This window comes from Acartia tonsa, unplaced genomic scaffold (genome assembly GCF_053477335.1).
Source record: "Acartia tonsa isolate MP-2025a unplaced genomic scaffold, ASM5347733v1 sca1, whole genome shotgun sequence".
Taxonomy (NCBI): Eukaryota; Metazoa; Arthropoda; class Copepoda; order Calanoida; family Acartiidae; genus Acartia; species Acartia tonsa.
This window is the reverse complement of record NW_027649595.1, coordinates 124,379-147,256: the sequence shown is the minus strand read 5'-3', so window position 1 is coordinate 147,256 and position 22,878 is coordinate 124,379. Positions and strand designations below refer to the sequence as shown.

Here is a 22,878-nt window from a genome sequence, read left to right as displayed (position 1 = left end):
CCCCTTTTGCTGGATGAACGAACTGACTAATGAATGAGACACTCAACTTTATGAATCAAATTTAATCAAAAGTCCCCAAGGTTGTTAATTTAACGAATAATAAAATGTTATTATATAATTATGGGGACTAGTATAATGAACAGCCAAATGTCCCCAATATAGCAATTAACAAAAGTAATGGATATAGGTTTTAAATAGATGTATTGACAGGGGTAAATTAGTCGTCAATTTAGCTTGCTAATATCGACCCAATTTATTAGTCAGTTCGCTCATCCAGTGAGATCGTCATATTATCAGAGTTTCAGGGTTTATAAAAATCTGGTGCAACATCCAAGTAATAATATATCCATTAAACAAAAGTTTGTTATAAATTATCCACGTCATATTCTAATATATATCGAATATTCAAAAACAAAGATAAACGGTTTTTCAACTGCTTTGTCTTATCTCTTCCTCGCCATATAAAATGAACACGTTTTTACTTTATTATTACAGTTGTTTATAGTTATTACACAAACGTCACAAGGTAAAAAAAATCTTTATTTAGTTAAATGACATTTTGAAATGCCTAAACCTTTTTTTTGTTTTTGAAGCTGAAGGCTTCAAATATAGGGTATGGGTTCTACTTGTGGCAGTCTTTCAGCTTTTAGAGCGGTGTATTTCTTGCAGGATTCTTTATATTTATTTTTAAAAGCGAAGTTTTTCTATAATTAGGGTCGGTCCGTCCGTCCGAGATAGTTAGCTTTTATTCGTTAATTTAGGCATTTTAGAATTGTCCTATTGATTTCAAACTTTGCATGGTGATTCCTGTAGTAGATAGGTACGATTTAGAAAGCGTAGCAATTCTATAATTGTTACCAGAATGTCCATTCGTCCATTTTAAACATGTAGATTTTTTACTTTTTTAACAACAGAGTTTTATGTGATCTAATTATCCGATTGATCTGATTTTTAGTATACTTAGTCCGTTTTAAACATGTTGATTTTTTTACTTTTTTAATGAATATTTTTTATGTGATTAAATCATCCTATTGATCTGATTTTTTGATTACTGATTCCTATTCCAATAAGGTACAATATTAAGAGCAAAGCATCTCTATAACCAAGAATTAAAAATGTCAGTATGTCCTTAAACAGAATTCTATATTTAAGAAGTTTTGCAACAAATTTACGTTTAATTTTGTCAAACCTTATATTTTCATATTTAGTATATTCAGTTCTGACACTCAACAAAAGTTAATGTTCGTCTGTCATATCGTTTCAGAGCTTCGCTTTTATGGATGTTGTCATCCTTGTTTCTACTGTAATTCCTAAATACTTTTCCAGTATAGCTTCGAAAAAATATTACTGGATTGCAAACCGTTATAAGTCATACTGAAAAATCATGTAAGATTTGGTATTACAGACAATTTTGTATAAATATTAAAATGAAAAATTATAAAATAAATAGCAGTTTGGTTAGCACCGAAGGCCAGGGTTTATAAATTTTTGTTTTTACTATCAACAGAAAGCTGTCTATAGTACAATATGATAAACTAGTGGCTTCGCCCCTAGACTCTAGGAGCTCTGCCCCAAGAGGTTTGATCAAACCAATTTTTTGTATTTTAGATTTAAAAGACAAATTTTATAAAAATTTCTTAGGGGGGGGGGGGTAGTCGAACCTACTATTTTAACCCATTAGTGCCGAACCGGGCATCAAAACCCGGTTCCGAAAAATGGAAAAAAAACCGGTTTCCGGCTTCATAATTGCATCATTCTCAGAATGAATCCCCCCTCTACTAACCTGACTTTCATTTCCCCCTGGAGCAGGCAGTTTAGCTTACTTCAGTTTGCTGGTATAGCTCAACAAAATTTGAAAATCATGAAAATTCAAAACACCCTTCTAACTTTTTTGTTTTTATAGTAAAGTCGCTGATTTTTTTTGTGAAATCTATTGTTTATTGACAAGTACATCTACTTGTGAATTCGTTTTATTCAAATTATAATTTTTTATATGATTTTTTTATCGTTTTTTTACGCCCTATTATGACCCGGTTCGGCTTGGCCATAAATACCCGAAAATTTTAAAACCCGGCTCGGTTTCGGTTTTTATTACCCGGTTTTAACTTTTCAACCAATAAAAATAACAGTTTACGTCATTAGTAAGGGTTTGAGCCACCCTAATAACCCTAGTAATCTCTATAGGTGTCACCCAATAGTTTTATGCTCGTTTTCTGATATGTAACACCCAAATTTTATATGTTCTTTTTTTGTAGTGTGTGTCTTTTAAAACTTCGAGCAACGGTTTTTTTTACCCGAAAACGGCGGCACCTATAGCCGAAACACTAAATTTGAAATAAATCGCTTCGTATTATACTTGTAGCTCTTTAGATTACATGAGGTTGTGTAGTTTTCAATTACGGATCGTATCAAAGTTCTAAAAAGTGTTCATCTCACTTTTGGCGTTCAAAAATTACATTTTTCGATTTTTGGTCAAAATAACCGGGTTTATACAGGTCAACCGGGTTTTAAAACAGGGGGAAAGCACCAAAAACGGGTGTTAATGCCTGGTTGGTATTTATGGCCAAGCCGAACCGGTTTTTTTTGCAACTTTCCTGTGCACGCCACTAGAGCAAAACAAAAAAATACGAATTCCGTTTTGACCATTATAAAGCTTCCCTGAAACTTACAGCTCGATCGGCCCATAAAAGTGGCGCTCGGCACTAATGGGTTAATTTTAAAAAGAAATTTTTTTTTTTTTGGGGGGGGGGATTTTTCATTTTTGGGGGTTGTTGGGGGTGTCCCACCCCCCAAGAAAATAGTTATAAACCTTCCCGGGACCTATGAGAAGCTACCCTGTAAAGGAGAACCTGATCAGACAAACATATCAGACAAACATATCAGACAAACAGACAAACAAACAGACAGACAGACAGACGTCGTTCTACTTTGTATTATAGATAACTATCAAAGTATTTATATACTCTGGATTAAAACCGGTTCTAGTCAATACTGAAAAATCGTGTATTGTGTTTAGACAGTTTTCTTTCTTTCTTTTTTCCTTTCTGTTTTTTATTCCTCTCTATCTCTCTCTTTTTCTGTCTGTCTGTCTCTCTCTCTCTCTCTCTCTCTCTCTCTCTGTCTCTCTCTTCTCTTCTCTCTCTCTCTCTCTTTGTCTCTCTTCAAACAATTCCAATGTATGTCTGTCCATATCTCTTAATTGCTTTTTTTCTATTTACTTTTTTCTCAGAGTTTCTCAGAGACTTGTTAACATGAACGTTTAGCTTTTGATGAGTAGATTTGACTTTATTTCATCCAATTTATGTAAAAGTCCCGACTATTATGCTTTTTAAAAGCGAAGCTTTTCTATAATTAGGATTGGCCCGTCCGTACGTCCATCCGTCCGTCCGTAACGGATAGCTTTTTTCGTTAATTTAGACACGTTAGAATTGTCCTATCGACTTTGCATGGTGATTCCTGTAGTATTTAGGTACGATTTAGAAAGCTTAGCAACTCTATAATCAATACCAGAATGTCCGTACGTCCATTTTAAACATGTAATTTTTTTACTTTTTTAACAACAGAGTTTTATGTGATCTAATTATGCGATTTATCTGATTTTTATTATACATTTTTAACGTCTTTAGTTATGACGCGGTTTCGGTCCGAGATTCGAACCTATCATCTCCCAAGCGGATGCGCTATTTGTTGAGCCTTGATCGCGGGTTATTATATAAAGGATAATTCCACAGCAGATAATTTACTTTTAAAAATTCAAGATAATCAGCGATAAAAAGTTACTATCTATGTAAATAATAAAAATACATATATCACAGGAGAATAAATATTCCAGTATGGCTTTGAAACCGATTAATATCCACTTGATTACCTAGAATCGATACTCAGCCATACAGAAAAATAAGTGTAACAAAGTATTACAGACAATTTTCCACGAATATTAAAATAAAAATTTAAGATTAATACTAGTTTTATTAGCCTAGGCCTTCGGCATTTCAGAGATAACAAAGCTGTTATTAATAATCGTTTTTTTTCCTTTTAAAATCCGCAGAAATATGTCTATTATACGATGCGATAATTATTAAAAATTATATTTAAGTAGTAAAAAAAAGTAGAATCTATCTATCTATCTAGTAAACTTCAGATGTCCTCCTCTTGTCTGTTTGTATGTCCATCCGTTTGTCCTTTATATAACCGGGCGACGGACAGTAATCAGTATAGCCCGTTACAAGATCTTTATATGCTTACACATGTCCTACAAATGTCAATGTTCTTCAGAGCTTCGCTTTTATGGATGTTGTCATCCTTGTTAAAAAAAATAATTAAAGAAGAATAGTTGAGATAAAACTTTAAAGAAAATATGGTGCTTACAAACAAAGCACCCTAGTGAGCTATGATAAACCACCCCCCCCCCCCACACCCTATTCTGAAATAACTTGAGAAAAATAAGTGGATGGGGGTTTCAGTGCTCAACTAGGTACTTTGTGTGAAATCGCCAAAAATATTGCAATATACATTTTGTTCAGACAAGCTTTTATACATATGGTTTCATAGTCAGTTGGCTGCGGACGCGAAAATAATAAGATTATTAATTTTATAATTTTGTCTATGATTCTGTGAAAATTTTACAAGAACCCGGTTAGTGTTATATCACCTTGCGGAACTGATTCATATCCAGCGGATATGAATGAATTCCGGAGGAAAATATTGTAAAATTTCAAACATTTGTTTTTTCTTATATTCATTTAAGCAAATAAGCAAGGTTCTTTTCTTTTAAAGCAGAGCTGCTCTGTAGGTTTTTATATACTTCTTTCTCTTTCTACCCAGGGACAAGGGAATGCTATTCTGACAAACAACTCTAAAGGAAAATTTCCCCACAGCCCCCTTCCCCTTCGTTCCCACCCCTCTTCAGTTACATGACAAAAACAAAATATACCACCAGATACTTTATAAGGTTTGTGATTTTTTTGAATAGCTATCCCTGTATCTACCTCTCTTCTCTCTTCTTTTAAATCTTTCTCCCTCTCTTTTAGAATATGAATCTATCCCTCATTCTCTCCTTCTCTCTCTCTCTCTCTCACTCTGTCTTTTTTGCTTTATCTATCTTCATATCTCTTTCTCTCTGATATTGCCAATAACACTTTTTATTGCAACTAAACTTTGTTAATTTTTCTAGCTGCGCTACTTGTGGAAATGTTAGACATGTTAGTCATTGCAGTATTTGCTTAAAATAAGGAACATAGATAGTTCTTCAGAAATTTTAATTTATTTAAATCATGTAAACTTTATCTTAATTAGATTTCCACAAATTAATGTGTATTAACCATATAACTTACTCTTGTCCGTTCTTTGTCAAAGCGCAATGGACATAATTTCTATTTGGAAATGTTTTTTTAAAAGCGAAGCTTTTCTATAATTAGGGTCGGTCCGTCCGTGACGGATAGCTTTTTTCGTTAATTTAGGCACGTTAGAATTGTCCTAAAGATTTCAAACTTTGCATGGCGATTCCTGTAGTAGTTAGGTACGATTTAGAAAGCGTAGCAACTCTATAATCGTTACCAGAATGTCCGTACGTCCATTTTCAACATGTTGTTTTTTTTTCATTGTTTAACAATAAAGTTTTATATGATCTAATTATCCGATTGATCTGATTTTTGGTATACTGATTCCTGGGACAACAAAGTACAATATTATAAGCAAAGCAACTCTATAATCAAGTCCTAAAAATATGACTATGTCCTGTAACATTATCCTTCATCAAGTAATTTTTCTTTGAATCGTATACATTTATATTCTGATTATTCAGTTCTGACACTATACAAGTGTTAATGCCCTTTTGTCCTACCGTTTCAGAGCTTCGCTTTTATGGATGTTGTCATCCTTGTTTTGTGTATAATCCCTTTTCAGTGTTTCATATACTGTATACATTATTCTGTCTGTTTGACTGCCAGGTGGTTTCCCTCAGAGAGCCTTGTCAAGCACAGCTACCCTCCCTCCCTTTTTCATTTTTATTTGATTTATTTTCAAGAATGGGGGGTAGTTGGTTTATCTTTTGTTTAAATTGTATCTCCCCTCCTTTTCCTTAAAAAACTCTTTCAAAAAAAGAGAAGGGGGTATTTATTGCTCAGCAGGCACTTTTATTGTTTAGTGTTTACTTTAGGTAAAGTCATTTTTTATTTGTTTTACAAGTTTTTGTCAACTTAAAACGTACATTTTAGAGACATATACGTTTTTCACATAATATTAAGAAAGTTGGGAAAAATTTTTTTCGTATTCATTTGAATCCGGTGGATAGGAACCGGTTCTCATGAATACGAAAAAACTATGTCTAGCATCGTATTATATCCGCGGAAAGCCGTTTATAATACGATACGAGAAATAACTATTCTCGTATTCATTCGAATCCGGTGGATAGGAACCGGTTCTCATCCATACGAAAAAACTATGTCTAGCATCGTATTATAACCAGCTTTCTACGAATATAAAAATGTACAATCATAAGATTAAAACTAGTTTTTTTAGCCGATGCCTTTGGCATCTCGGGGCTAATACGATACGAGAAATAACTATTCCCGTATTTATTCGAATCCGGTGGATAGGAACCGGTTCTCATCCATACAAAAAAACTATCTCTAGCATCGTATTATATCCAGCTTTCTACGAATATAAAAATATATAATCATAAGATTAAAACCACTTTTTTTTATTCCGTGGGGCTAAAAATACTGGTTTTAATCTTATAATTGTACATTATTTATCCGCGGAAAGCTGTTTATAATACAATGCGAGAAATAACTATTATTTATTATCTTTATTTTAATATTCATAAAAAATTGTCTTTCATTCATTGCTATAAATGATTTTTCAGTATTGCTGAGAATCTAATCTAATCCACTGGATATTAGTCGGTTTTAAAGCCATACTAGAAAATAGTTTATCTATATCCTTATCATGGAATTTTTAAAAAAAATAACAAGGCTCGGCAGCCGCAACTGAAATCAAGACACTGCTACCAAATATTAATTCACTGACATCTGGAAGGGAGATGGACATTGGACTGTTTATTACACTGGTCCCCAAAGTTTTATAATAATATTTTCTTATTAGTTGGATTAACAACTTTTATTAAATTTGTATTGGTCATAATGATAAGTGTCCAAACATTTCAATCATTGAATTTTGTGTTTCGTCAGTGGGGATGTACATGAATTTGAACGCCAGTATCTTATCCCTTTAGATCCCTGGCATAACAAGCTTCTCTCCTCTGTTCTGAGCTGTTTTTAACTCTGCCAAAGTTTTCAGCTGCAGCCCTAGCCGTGCAGCTGAATGTGCATTTGACACGTCCTATTAAAAATTAAACTGAAAGATAAGGAAGGAATATTGTTTAGTTGTTTCTTGACCGTCGTCGTGACAATATATCATTCATAAAGGTAAATATTAAAATGTTAAAGCAAATAAGAGTATGACAAGAATGGCAACATCCCCAAAAAAAGTGAAGCAAATATGTAAACATCATTTTGGCCATATCTATGTATTCATCTATTCAACTAAAAGTATAGTATTTCATTTTTCTTTCATCATTTTGTGTAAAATAAAAAGAAAGCCCCCCCCCCCCCCTTTAATGTATATCTAGTGTTATGTTCGTCAGTTGTGGTACACAAAAGATGGATGGACGTGATAGCTAGTTTGTGGAGAAGCTTTGATTCCAACCCCAAAATAACATTCAAAATTTGTACACGTTTATTGAACTAAAATGGTCACAATACTAAATCAAAGATATTTACACATAATTTAGGTTAGGTTTCAATGGCTAAAAATAGATTTTTCCACATTTAGATTTAAAGGGGGAATTTTCAAAGGATACTTTTACATCTTTAATTCCTGTGGTTAGGGTGGGTTAATCAGGATACATATCAATTTACTGGTATTATCCTCTTAGGATTTTTGAAAACTTTGGAACCCACCCTCCGACAAAACTATGAAACTTGGCTGACAACAAATAAAATAGTAAAAGTCATAAAACCAAGACTCATATAAAAACAATCAAGGATGACAACATCCATAAGTAGCGAAGCTCAAAAATGATGGACAGTGTCATCAAATAAACATGAAACTTGATAAAATAGGGTAATAAAGAAACCTTTAAATCTAGGAATCAATCTAGCACTGCAATTAATAAACAAATCTTAATGAAACTTGAAAAATTTAGAATATAAGCAAATTCAATCCCTTATAATTTCAGCCGTCAATCCTGACAAGGAATAGAGAAAATCCCGAAACCTAAATCGATCTATCCCCCCAATTTAAAGACAAATCTTAATAAAATTTGGTAAAAATATGTATAATGTAAAATTGATTAATCCCTAAAAAATTTGAGCCCTCTATCTTGAAAAGGAGTTGAGAAAATCATGAAAACGTAAAAACCAAGGATCGATCTAGCACCCCAAATAACAGACAGATGGACAAAACAATGTATATCTTAGATGCGCATATATAATGGGAATCTTCACTAAAAATTTCAGCTGTCTATCTTTTATAGGAGCTGAGAAAATTACGTTTCCCCCAAAACGTTTCTTATGGACAGACGGACATACGGACATTTCAAATTATAGAGTAGCTTCACTACACAAAAGATTAAATGCACACTAAGTGCATTAAATAATGGACATATTTTTTGTTTTAGTTATAGAGAAGCCTTACACCTTATGAATAACTATGGCCTTGGTGTTATTTTTTATTGTTAGGTAAACAGTAGAATTATTCATTTTCACAGCTACTCGTTATCAAGATTATGTCTGTCCTTTATTGCCATTTGAATTACAAAAGTTTACAACAAATTATACAGGAAAAGGCATAAAAAAGGCTCATAGAAAAATAAAGAAGATTAGATACACTGAGTGTAACTATTAATGGATGTTTTTGTTATTTCAGTTATAGAGAAGCTTTACTCCTTAAGTATAACTCTGGCCTTTGTGTTATTTTGTAGTAGTGAATTCGAAATGCCCGTCCGTCTGTCCGTCCGTCCATTCGTCTGAGACAGAAAGGGGGAAACGTGATTTTCTCGGCTCCTATAAAAGATAGAGAGCTGGAATTTTCAGGGATTAAATTTGTTACCATTTTTCATGTATTCACCAAGTTTAATTAAGATTCGTCAATTGGTTGAGGTGCTAGATCGAATCCTACATTTTTAAGTTTTCATGATTTTCTCAACTCCTATTCAAGATAGACAGCTGAAATTTTCAGGAATTAAATACTTTCATATTTTGCATGCTTTTATCAAGTTTTATTCAGATTTGCTCATTGGTTGGGGTGCTAGTTCGATTCCTAGATTTTAAAGTTTTCATGATTTTCTTTAATCCTATTCAAGACAGACGGCTGATATTTATAGGGATTATATGAGTTAACAACTTACATATCCCCACAAATTTTCATTAAGATTTGCTTATTGGTTGAGGTGCTAGATCGATTCTTAGATTTTCAAGTTATAAATCTTTCTAGGTTTCGTGATTTTTTAGTTTAATGTTTTTTTATGAAACTGCAACATAGTTTATTTTCGCCGGATATCCATCCATAATTTTTGTGCTTTGCTACTTATGGATGTTGTCATCCTTTTTGTTAGGTAAACAGTAGAGTTATTCATTTTCTCAAGGATCGCAGCTACTCGTTAACCAAATTTTGTCTGTCCTTTCCACTAGATAGCTGTTTTAATCATTTTAAAACTATTCTCCTATTCATTTGAATCCGGTGGATAAGAACCGGTTCTCATCCATACAAAAAAACTATGTCTAGCATCATATGATATTCAGTTTTCTTTGAAAATATAAAAATGTTCAATCATGAGATTAAAGTCATTTTTTTAGCCCGTGCCTTCGGCACCTCGGGTCTAAAAAAACTGGTTTTAATCTTATAATTGTACATTCTAAAGGGTGAGCAAAAAAAAATGCGTACCTTTTTAAAATTGTAATTGCTCGGCTTGTGTTAATAGTAGAAAAATGTTACGCATATTGTTAGAACCGTTAGGAAGTCTATTTTTTGGAAATATAAGAACCATTACTGTGCTACGTATAGTTTAGGAGCTATGTGGTAAAATGTCCCAACTGGCTTAAAACTTGACTTGCGAGTAAATCATTAAAGATTAAAGCATACAAAAAAATATGTACCTTTTTAAAGTTGAGATTGCGCGGCTTGTGTTAATAGTAGAAAAAACGTTATGCATATCGTTAGAACCGCTATGAAGTCTATTTTTTGGAAATATAAGAACCATTACTGTGCAACTTATAGTTTAGGAGCTACGTAGAAGAATGTCCCAACTGACTTAAAACTTGACTTGAGAGTAAATCATTAAAGATAAAAAAAGTGTGTGCAAAAATGCGGACATATTTAAAGTTCAAACTGCTCGGCTTGTGTGAATAGTAGAAAAATGCTATGTATATCGTTAGAACCGTCATAAGCTCTATTTTTTGGAAATATAAGTACGATTTTTGTGCTATTTTTAGTTTAGGAGCTGTATTGATAAATGTGAGAAAAGTGGAAAAATTTCATCTTAAATGATTTACTCGCAAGTCAAGTTTTAATTCCGTGGGGACATTTTACCACATAGCTCATAAATTATACGTAGCACAGGATTCGTTTTTATATTTCCAAAAAATAGACTTCATAGCGGTTCTAATGGTATGCATAACGTTTTTCTACTATTAACACAAGCTGAGCAACTAGAATTTTGAAAATGTACGTATTTTTATTTGCATACCCTTTACTTTAATCTTTAATGATTTACTCGCAAGTCAAGTTTTAAGCCAGTTGGGGCATTTTAACACGTAGCTCCCCAACTATACGTAGCAGAGGAATCGTTCTTATATTTCCAAAAAATAGACTTCATAGCGGTTCTAATGGTATGCATAACGTTTTTCTACTATTAACACAAGCCGCGCAATTTCAATTTCAAAAAGGTACGCATTTTTTTTTGCTCACCCTTTATATCCGCGGAAAGCTGTTTTTAAAACGATGCGAGAAATAACTATTATTGGCCTTTGAATTAGAAAATTATACATACAGGAAAGGTCATAAAACAAGGCTCATAGAAAAATGAAGAATATTATATACAAAAAATATAATTAAGAATGGATATATTTTTATTTAGTTATAGAGAAGCTTTGCTACTAAGCAGAAATTGGACTTGTTGTTGACTTTTATGCTGAGGTAAGTGTTAAAATTAGTCATTTTCATAGGTAAAGCTGCTATTCTATAATTAGGTTATTTCTGTCCTTTCCTCTAAATAGCTGTTTTAATCATTTTAAAACTTTTCTTGTCTTTGAATTTCGAAATCCGACATCCTTATAATAAAGTAACAGGATGTTTGCCTGTGTGTTTGTGTTGTTGTATGTTTGTACCGAAGGATCTCGCTAACCACTGAACCGATCGGGTTCTTTATAACAGGGTAGCTTCTAAAAGGTCCCCGGAAGGTTTATAACTATTTTAGAGGAGGGTTTCTTCACCCTCTCAAGAGAAATCACAAAAAATCGAGAGAAAAAAATTTTACTTAGAGACTTGAACTCAACAAAGAAAATAATTACATATTTGAAATAATAAAAAAACTAAATATTTAAAGTGCCACTTGAGGCCTCTAGGGGCGTAGCCGCTAGCTAAATAATATAGGAAAAGTCTTAAACCAAGGCTCATACAAAAATAAAGAAGATTAGATTAATTGTAATTTTCATTGGATATTTTTGTTATTTTAGTTTTAGAGAAGCTTCACTTTCAAGGACTTTGCCTCTGTATTATCTTTGCAGTTTAGGTAAGAAAGAGTAGAATTATTTATTTTCATAATTAGCGTAGGTACTCTTTTATAACTAGGTTATTGTTTATTTTAAAACTTAAATTGCTTTTTGACTTTTAAAATCTGACAACAAATAAAGACGAAGCCCAATCTGTCCTACTTTTGATTCCTGTGACGACATAAAAATGAGGGAGATGAGAGAAGTTGGAAAGAAAACCACTAAAAAAGAGATGGATAATCTCTGATTTTTATGACGTCAAAGGAATGAAAAGTAGGACAGATTGGGCTTCGTCCAAATAAAGAATAAAATTTAATACAATCCTTATACTAAAGTATCAGGATGTCTGTTTGTGTGTTTGTACCAAAGGATCTCGCTAACCGCTGAACCGATCGGGTTCTCCTTAACAGGGTAGCTTAGGTCCAGGGAAGGGTACCACCACCCTCCCAAGAGAAATAAAAAAAATCAAAATTGTTTATACGTTTCTCGATTTTACAAAGAGATTCCAACGCAACATAAACGTCAACCTAACACAGACATATTTTAAATATAAAAAAAAAACATTTAAAGTGTCCACTAGAGGCCTCTACGGGCGAAGCCGCTAGTAATAAAGCTATAACATAGGGAATACATTACATATGTTATATTATACATGTATCTTATTTTAGTTATAGAGAAGCTTTGCTACTAAGCAGAAATTGGTCTCAGTGTTATCTTTTATGCTTAGGTAAGTGTTAAAACTAGATATTTTGTAAGTAGCGCAGCTACTCTATAAGATATATATGCCTTTCCATTCAATAATTTTTTACTTCGTTTTTCAAAGACCTGTGTTAATATAAGCAATGCCATTGGTTGATTGTCTATGACCCAATAGAAAGGTTGCGCAAGACGGTTGCAATGGGGAGATACAGTTATTCAACCCTTTCTCCCTCTAGTGTTTAACTCTAATGTTACCAGAAAGTCAGTACGTTCATTTACAACATGTTGATTTTTACCTTTTTTAACAAAAATTTTTTATGTGTTGTAATTATCACATTCATCTGATTTTTTGAATATAGATTCCTATTACATCAAGGTATAATGTTATAAGTGAAGCAAATATATTATCAAGTCCTAAAATGTAAGTATGTCCTTAAACAATATCCTGCATTAAGCAGTTTTGCAAATAAATATTTACAATTTTGTTTAGACTTATTTATTTATATTCTGCTTATTCTACGAGTGTTAACATTAACTTGACCTAACTTTCTAGAGCTTCGCTCTTATGGATGTTGTCATCCTTGTTCTTGTTCTATTTAAAGAACGTGTCCTAACTTTTGTGTTTTTTTTAAATAGCTAGTCGGTACTTTTAGTAAGTATTAGATGTAAAATGATCTAGAGAATTTAGATATACATTTGGTTTTTTTGTACCTCTTATTTTTTAGACCTCTTATTTTTGAAGTAATTTAAGTTTTTTTTTTAAATTAAGTTGGTTTTAAGGTACAAATCGCAACAAAAATATAGTAAATTGCCATTATGAACAAAAATAGAAGATCTTTAATTTGAAACCTTACTTTTAATTCTGTTGAGTAATTATTTAAAAATCTATTTTGTTGAACCCTGTTGAATCAAAACTTTTAACCTGCGGAGCTCTACACGAATGGGTTAAAAAAGTTAGGACACGTTCTTTAGGAAAATATATGTATTTTAGAGATATTTATGAACATATTTATTATTTTAGTTATAGAGAGGCTTTGCTCCTTAGAGTAACTTAGCCTTGGTCTTATCTTTAATGTTTAGGTAAGTGTTATATTATTCATTTTTACAATTTATATTTTAACAATGCAGCTACTCTATAGCAAGATTTTGCCCTGCCTTTCCTCTGTTTTACTTAATTCAAAACTTTTATTGGCCTTTGAATTTGTAAATCTGACAACAAATAATATACAAATATAAAGAAGATTAAATACATAGGCAATTTTTAATATGTATTTCAGTTTAGTCAAAGAGAAGCCTTACTTCTTAGAATGACTTAGCCTTGGTCTTATCTGTAATGCTGAGGTAAGTGTTAAATTATTCATTGTCATAAGTAACGCAGCTTCTCTTTGTTTAGGCTGTTTCCCTCCCACTTTTTTGTTATTCCCTTTTTACACTTCCATGTCAATAAAAAAAGTATAGTATATATCTAAGAGAAACATTTAACAGTATATTAGTGTCATATAAAGTGCATTTTAAGCACAGATAACCCCACCCCTTTATTTGAAAATGAAGGGGGTGTTTCCATGCCTAAACCCAGTGGAAAGCCAAGTAAAGTACTCAATAAAACCCAACCTAACCTGACCTAGAGAAATAATCAAATGAAAATCTAACCTATTGTGTTTTAAAGCTAGTGTATATATACTTATTAACTAACGACTATGCCTCTAGAGTTACTTAAAATGGTGGGGGTTTGATCTCGACCCCCTATTTTTTTATTTTAGTAAAAAGAAAATAGGCGGGGTAGGACAGGGGTGTCCAAGCTTTTTTTGGGGGGGATAAATTTTTTTTAAGGGGGGAGAAATTCGTGTTTTAGGGGGGGGGTAAAATGTCGCGCAAAGCGCGCGCGCGGCGAAATTTAAAATTTAAATTTAAAATTTGCTTGGGGGGGGGGGGTAATTACCTCCTTGAAATCTGTTGGCAGGGGTAAATTTTGTTTACCCCCCCCAAAAAAATTTACTCCCGGCGTAAAATTTTTGGAGAGTGGTAAACAAAATTTTATTAAATATTTAGTATTAAAAATGCGCGTGAAGCGGCAAAAATATTTTTTGTTAGAGATCTTTTATTTTTTAGGGGGGGGGGAGTATTTACCTCCCCAAATTGTTTGGGGGGTAAATAACCCCTCTCAAATGGTTGGAAGTGCCTACGGCACCTCCAGGGTAGGGGTAAATTTTAAATGGGGGGGGGGGGGTTAAAATGAAAAAAATTTTGGTTGTTCACCCCAAAATTCGTTTGGGGGGGGGAAATCCTCACTTTACCCCCCCCCCCTTGGACGTCTCTGGGGTAGGATTTTCCCCAAATAAAGTTATAAACCTTCCAAGGACCTATGCAATTCTATACTGTAAATGAGAACCATTTAGTTTTAGCGGTTATCAAAATCCTCAGGTACAGACAGACACAAATCTTGTTACTTTCATATAAAAATAAACGTATTTATTGTTTAGGTACAGAGAGGCTCCTACGAAAATAAGCTTGGCCTTCATTATTATCTTTGTTGTGTAAGTAAGAGGTAAAATAAAATTATTAGTAGCACTTATATTCTATAACTTAAGTGTATCTGTGTACACGTCTGTATATTCCTCTTTTTCTATATACTTGCGGCCACGACCTAAGATAATCAAATTCCCTTTGAATTTTTAAAATCTGTATTGGTTGGTTCAAGCCAGCAATGTCGAAACTTTTAATGTATACATGAGGTATTTTGTTTATCATGATAGTGAGTGAACAAAAATTTATCGTTCATTGTCTTGTCCCTTAAAATTCCTGTACTTGCCCAACAGTTTTTTATTGCCTAAATAAAAAGAATCATGGTGTTCAAGTTTGTAATTATAAATTAAATTTTCTAAAAAATATATATATGAAATATATCTACAATTCTAAAATTTTTATTTTGTCTGAAGCTATTAATATACTAGTTAGTTTAGATTGGTTGTTATGCATATGTAAGCTTTATAAATGTCTTTTGGGGATGGGTTTTTAGCTATTTTCCTGACCTCATAGATCTTTCCCTAGAGGCAATGCTATAAGGTGTATGTGTGTATGTCTATAAAGATCTTGTAAATTGTTAGACAAATCATTTTAGATAAGTTTTAGCTTTGGTCCGAGGTAGGATTAATGCTATTCAGAGTAAGGGGGGTAGGACGAACCATCCAAACAAATTTATTCAATAAAAAAGATATCAAAAAGCTTTTTCTATTATATTACAAAGTAATGAAATTTCTCTCTCTCTCTCTCTATGTCTATCTTTTCAGATAAAGCTTAAGATCTTGCTAACCGCTGGACCAAGTAGGTTATGTAACATGTTTATATAAAATATACTAACTTGTAATTTCTTGGTACTAGGCTATTTTATTACAAGGATGAGACACCACTCCCCCCAAAAAATATAGTGTCTCTAACAAAATAGAAAAAGTAGACAAAAAATGTTTAAATTTGGCAACCTTAACATTCATTACTAATATAATATACTCTGACTCAGTGCATTAGTTGCTTTAAAAGATGAAATATCATTCCAGTTTGTGTTTATTTTATCATAAACGAATAAATTGAAAACAGTTTACTCTGTTAGTCATAAGATTTGTTCAGACTTATTTATACTATATTATTAGGTGATACAAGAGGTATGAATAGTTATTTATCTCCTCAAATTATAAAAAGTTTTCAACATATATTGAAGCTATACGTGATTTTTGAGAACTGTTTCTAATCCAGCTGATATTAATCGGTTTTAAAGTCATACTGGTAATATTATTAAAAATTGAAAAGTAAATGAAAAAATCCCATTATCCTATTATATAATCTACAAGCGTTTACACCCCTAGAAGTATTGCATGAAATTAGTTTTTAATGCTCACGTCCAATCACACCTTGAATATTGCTGTAATATTCTAGGTATGGCACCTGAAAAATATTTAAAACCATTAAAAATTGTTCAAAAAAAAGCCATACGCATTTTTAGTGGAGCTTCATACAATGAACACACTCTACCCTTGTTTAAAGAAAATAAAATTCTTCCTCTAGCTGAACTTATCAATTATAATATATTCAAATTTATGCTTGATTTTAAATTAGAAAGACTCCCAATTTCTTTTTCTGGCACATGGATTCAAAACAGTCAACGAGGAACTTATGCTCTGCGCAATACAGATGATTTCTACATCCCCAATGTTCGATGCATTTCATTTTTTAAACACCCTTTGTTTAATTTTCCTCGTGTTTATAACGAGTTACCTAATGATTTTAAAAATCTTGAAACTAATAGAATTCTAAACTTGAAAAAAGTAAAGGATTACCTGTTAAATTCGATATAAATTTTTGTACTTTTGTTAAAGATAGAGAACACCATACTAAATTTTTTACCAACAAATATTAATATTAACATCATACGTGACTACTATAGTTTAATACTTCTATACCTGAACCAACCCACCTTGTCCTGCTTGGGCCACCACCAAGCCACCACTCCTGACAACAACATCACCATTTTACTATTAATATTAATTACTCTATTCCGGAACCAGCTTTAAAGGCAAGCTTTCCTTGTAACAGTTGATAGCTTACATGCCTTCTTGGAATCTGGATCACATGGATCATACCTTTTATGAACCCGACCATAATCATCATGATTTACAATATATAACAATGGTAATAATTAATAAAATATTTTATTTGTAAACATATTGTCAATTTGATCTCATGTAATAAATATTTTTGTATTTTAGTATTTAGTATTTAAACTGTAAAAGTATACTTCCATTTTTTAAAGCTAAAGATCTCGGTAACCACTGCACCAATTGGGCTCTACTCTTCTAGGGAATATAACTCGTTTTACTTGGGAGATGTGCTTCCCATTACGTCTTTGGGCAAAGCCCCTATAGGCTAGGGGCTAAGCCACTAGTATAAATTGAATTATTGATTGATGTTTTTGTTATTTTAGTTGTAGAGAAGCTTTGCTGCCAAGTAAAATTTGGCCTTGGGTTTATCTTTTGTTGTTAGGTAAGCAGTAAAATTAATTTTCATAAGTAGCGCAGCTACTCATTGATCAGATTATGTCAGTCCATTCCTTTAAATAGCTGTTTTAATCATTTTAAACTTTTTATTGGCCCTTGAATTAAAAAATCTAACATTGAATTATTGAATGTTTTTGTTATTTTAGTTATAGAGAAGCTTTGCTACTAAGCAGAAATTGGTCTTATCTTTTGCTATAAAGTAAGCAGTAAAATTATACATTTTAAAAAGTAGCGCAGCTATTCTATAATTATGTCTTTCCCTTAAATATCTGTTTTTATCATTTTAAAACTTTTTATTGGCCTTTGAATTACTAAATCTGACAAAAAATCATATAGGAAAAATCATAAAATCAAGGCTCTTAAGAATTAAGAAGCTTAGATAATTTAATATTAATGGACAAATTTTTTATTTTAGTTAGAGAGATGTTTTGCTCCTCAGTATAACTTGGCCTTGGTGTTATCTTCTGCTGTTAGGTAAGTTGTAAAATTATACATTTTTGTAGGTAATGCAGCTATTCTTTAACTAGGTTATGTCTGTTCTTTCTCTTAATTAGCTGTTTTAGTTATTTTAAAACTTTTGGCTTTGATTTACTAAATCTAAGAACAAATCATATAGTCATAAAACTATTGCTCATACAAAAAGATAGAAGATTAGATACACTAAGTTTTGTTATTAATAGCCATATATTTGGTTTTAGATTTAGAGAGCTTTACGCATAAAGAAAAAAGTTCGCCTTGGTCATATCTTCTTGATATTAGGTAAGTGGAAAAATTTCATATTTATGAAAGGCACAGCTACTCTTCAAGTTATAAGTAAGTATGTTTGTCTATTCCTCTATATAGCTCTTTTACTTATTTTAAAACTTTTTATTGGCCTTTGAATTTCTAAGTCTGGATAAAGCCCATATTGGGGAAAAGAGAACCCACTTTCTCCCATCTCCTTTGAAGAGATTTTATTACTAACTTTCCCTTCTTCTATCCCGAATTTTATAACGTCACAACAGGACAATATTGGCTTTGTCTAAATATGACATCAGATAATAAGGAAAACGTCAAAAACCAAAAGATGTTAATATGCAAAAAAGTGTAATTATTAATGGGCATTTTTTATTTTAGTTCTAGAGAAGCTTTGCTCCTAAGAATAACTTGGCATTATTGTTATCTTTTGTTGTTGGGTAAGTTGAAAAATTATACATCCTCTCACATTTCATTTAATTTTCTTACCAATTAAAAAATTATTTTAAGTATATAGTATATTTGGTATAGTCCCTTACGTGACAACGCCTCTCAAGGGGCGTTTCGTCGGATTTTCACAGTAGCTTTTCTCCTATTTCTGGCCCCAGCGGGGTAATCACCTAGCATAACTTAACCCTTACAGATCGGGCCCCAATTCCCACCTTAATAGATCGGGGGGGGGGGGGGGGGGCTCAAAGAGCCCCCCCCTCTATCTCGGCTCCTGGTACAGATAAAGACGTAAATTTTTTTCTGGTGGTTAATGTGTATTTTTAGCTAAATCTTAAAACAGCTGTAGAGCGGCCAATTTTGCAGCTAGGATGACCAAATTTTAGGACGAACTTTTATTTTTCATAACAAAAAAATTACTTTTTCTGATCATCGCCGAAAAACGGCAAATAACGGAAACCGCCATTTTCGGCGGTTACGGCGGTAAAACGACGATTGGCGGCGCAAATTAATATTTTTATCTGTTTATTATTGCTCAATGATTTACCAAAAAAAATTATAGGTCTCTAGCTGTAATAGAAGCCACGATATTCATGATATGTCTTTGTAAAAGCCGGACAAAAATCGGTCATAAAGTCGGTCAGGGAGCGGTCAAACGGTCATAACACCACTTTTCTCAGATGGTCATTGATATCTAAGTATTCACCAAAAAATTTTAGGTTTCTACCTTATACACAAAAGTCATAATGTAGAAATTAAGATTTATTTAGAATTTTTTTTGCTACCCAACCGACTTTGACCGGACACCACGACCGACACAGACCAGATATCCTAATAAAATCCACTTTTGCCGACGTATAATTACTAAACTAAAAAAGTCATGAAGTTATAGCTCTCCATCCTACCTACAAAAAAAATGAGATTGAAAAAACTAGAGGGGGGGGGCTCTTTGAGCCCCCCCCCCCCCCGATCTGTAAGGGTTAACCTTACCTAACCTAAATTAACCTATTAAAAGCTACTGTGAAAATACGGCAAAGTTGCCACAAAACGGACTATTTAAGTACATTTCTAATTAAAATTAAAGTATTTGCTATCCAGTACCAAATACAACCTAACCTGACCCCAAATAACAAATAAAAAAAACACTCTACAGTGTTTAAAAGCCAGCTAGATATATTAATAGACGTACTTACTTTTTAGGTACAGAGAAGCTTTGCTCCTAATAAAAACTTGGCCTTGGAGTTCTCTGTAAAGTAAGAGGTAAAATAAGTTATTAGTAGCGCAACTAATCTATATCTGTTTCTCTTTCAAGAGGCCTCTAGGGACACTTGAGTGAAGTCTACCCTCCTCTTTAAATTTTAGTACAAAATCTTGGGTGTAATTTGTTTCAAGGGGTAATTTCAATTGGAAAGGTTAACAAAGGTACCCTATACCAAAATAGTTTTGGACTTTCCCTGGACCTATAAGAAGCTTAGATGTAAGGTAGCAAGAGACAGACAGACACACAGATATCCTTTAACTTCTACAACAGAAGTGGTAATTTTGTGTATCATCATTGTACACAAATTTATCGGATATTGTTTTTTCCTGTTAGATCTCTCCTGTCTAAATGTATACTATCTGCTTTGCTCCTAACAATTAAATATTTTCTAATTTGTTTTATCTTTATCATGAAATATAAACCTGACCATAATATAACACAAAAATACTTTTCATTGCCATCAAGACAAGAACAACTACTTTCCATAATTGGATGAAATATTGTAGTACTTGAAATAAATATTAATAAAGTGTAGCTTCACTATCAGTATTTAGCATGAAACAGGGGTAGTACTCAACTTTAGAATTTCTAATAGGAAATATCACTGAACTATATTTTGATTTAGATTTTACTAAACTTCTCTCAATTTTAGGGAGTTCTATTGACAAGAGAGTGGTGTTGAAAAGAAACTGGTTACAGAACAACAAATATAAATAAAAACTGGCAGATCTTATATCCTCTTGACTCAGTGGCTGCTACAACGAAAGCTGGGAGCGCTGTTGCTGCTCCTGCAAAGAATAAACTTCTTTTCAATGAGATAGCTGAATATTTAGTTGGGGTAAGTCTTGCTCAAGTGTTAAAATTATATACACTTGGTGAAATTATCAAATTCTCTCTGTAGAAAAAGATCTCAATATTAGCTGCAATTTTATTTCTACTTTACAGTAAAGCTTCAAATGACTGAAACAATTATTAAAAATGTAAGTTAAAAATTATTTTTGACGTTATTGTGTTAATTAAAATTGAAATTTGATAACAATAAAAATTGCTTATTTCTACTGGATAGAAGAGCTCCGAAATTACTTGTGCATTTAGTTACATAATCTTAAATTTTATTATTTAGCAATGGAGGAATTAGGCAGTGGAACTGAAATGGATGAAAACACAGGTTGTGCAGGTCCTGGTAGTGATAATAAAAAGGTATGTATTCTGTCTTTAGTCATGGAAATTATACAAAGATATCTTAGGACTTTAACAAAAAAGTTGTTAGGCTAAAAGCATATTCGGAATAAGTATTAATCAAAACTTATTAGCAATCCCATTCAGAAAAATTCAAATTCAGTGAAAAGCTGATGCTATTTTTCTGCTGCTTTCTAGCAAAGGCCAAAATCCTACTCTATTAATTTCTACATAGAAAATAATGATTTAAATTTTACATAAATATATTTTACCCAGTTTTTTTAAAAATGAGTTAGTTATTTGCTTTTAGAAAAAAGACCTAAAATTTAAGATTGCTAAATTAAGGGGTTAAGCAAACATGATTGTATTACAGTCAGAAATTATTTGTAAAGGTACCTAAATGATAAGTGTTAACACAGAATATTTTTAGAAGCAAGTTGAGATTGAGTCTACAATTCCTTCTACCAAGTGTACTTGTGGATTAGAATTTGGAGTTTGCCCTTTATCATCACAATCATCAAATTTAGCTAAAGAATTTAGTAACTTGAGTATAAACTTTCATGGAGCTGCAGGAGAAAATACAAAAATTTTAGTTAAAGAAAAGATTGCAGAGATAAAACAGAAAGTAGCTGATTATTATTATGATCCAGACTGTAAGGTTATAGCTATACCAAATCATTTTGTAACACCCAAGAAACCAACTGTGTTAGGAAAGGTGGGGAAGGAAAAGCAAGATGCTCAGATTTTGGACAAATATCTTGAAGAATGTTTACATCATGATCTTGTCAATGCAGCAAGAGAATCAAACTTAGAAGCTTTTATATTCAACAGTTTTCAATCAGGTGATTGCATTCAGCAATTTATTATTAAGGGGAAAGAAATGAGAAAAAAGGATAAATATGCAGAAATGAATGAGCATGAGAAAAGAGTGATGGAGATCCTAGACATTACAGATTATTCAGATAAAGAACTTGAGTCTTGTATTGAGGAACATAAAAAGTGGAGGAAAAATCCGTCAAAATTTCAAAGCCCACAGAACTGGCTGTTTCAACAGGAATGTTTTATATTTCATTAGATTACATTTCGGTCTTAATTAAAATTTAGCTTTTTTAAAATTTATACTTTTAGGCGATCATCCAGAGGAAGATATTAGAGGGAGGGGAGGGAGGTTATGAAAAAAAGTTTGAAATTTTCTCAAATGTATCAAAGCAATTTACTTGGATACCATATTACTGGAAGAGAGGGGAGGGGCAAAAGCATCCACCTCTCTAATTTTATTTTATGCAACATACAGACCCAAATCTCTATGACTTTTTAAGTTGGGCAATGTGTGACTTATATTAGTTATAAATTCTGGTTAAGAGTACAAAAAGATTGTAAATATCAATACCAATTTTATATTTGTAGACCCTACACTCTTTGACTTTATGTCTACTTATCTAGATTTTTGTTAAAAGGCAAAAGTAAGATTTTCTTGGCTGCTATTTAAGAAACATCAGATTCATTTTTAGATGTTTCACAATATCTAGTTTTCTTGTCTATCTATTGTAAGTGTTTGGTCTTCTTACATTATTGATAAAGCATAAGTTTCAAATAAAAATTAATTTTATGAAATTTACCACCTTATTTTAAATATTTGTAAATAAGTAGGGAAACTGGGGGCAAATTACAAACTTCCTTAAATTTGATAGTGATACATTTCAAAGTAATTTGTGGAGCACTGAAATCCTTCCATGTTTTT

The 22,878-nt window shown here is 32.3% G+C and overlaps 1 protein-coding gene across 2 annotated transcripts; it reads left to right on the top strand.

The window, feature by feature from the left end:
- Positions 1-11,126: 11,126 nt before the first annotated feature.
- Positions 11,127-22,249, top strand: LOC145310456 (uncharacterized). Of its 2 annotated transcripts, XM_080150407.1 has the most exons (15): positions 11,127-11,196; positions 11,736-11,791; positions 12,440-12,498; positions 13,492-13,550; positions 13,748-13,811; positions 14,951-15,015; positions 17,443-17,501; positions 17,662-17,714; positions 17,931-17,989; positions 18,214-18,274; positions 18,632-18,690; positions 19,898-19,957; positions 20,611-20,796; positions 21,082-21,158; positions 21,568-22,249. In XM_080150407.1, the coding sequence occupies exons 14-15, from the start codon at positions 21,084-21,086 to the stop codon at positions 22,210-22,212; spliced, it is 720 nt and encodes a 239-aa protein (XP_080006533.1). In that variant the 5' UTR covers positions 11,127-11,196; positions 11,736-11,791; positions 12,440-12,498; positions 13,492-13,550; positions 13,748-13,811; positions 14,951-15,015; positions 17,443-17,501; positions 17,662-17,714; positions 17,931-17,989; positions 18,214-18,274; positions 18,632-18,690; positions 19,898-19,957; positions 20,611-20,796; positions 21,082-21,083; the 3' UTR covers positions 22,213-22,249. The 2 variants fall into 2 exon arrangements, with proteins under 2 accessions (XP_080006533.1, XP_080006534.1); XM_080150408.1 differs by lacking the exon at positions 17,662-17,714.
- The last annotated feature ends 629 nt before the right edge of the window (positions 22,250-22,878 follow it).

Bases quoted from the DNA above. Each gene is read 5' to 3' on its own strand.
- LOC145310456 (XM_080150408.1), top strand. From the start codon at position 21,084: ATGGAGGAATTAGGCAGTGGAACTGAAATGGATGAAAACACAGGTTGT. The intron at 21,159-21,567 runs GTATGTATTCTG...GAATATTTTTAG, and splicing joins CTGGTAGTGATAATAAAAAG to AAGCAAGTTGAGATTGAGTC.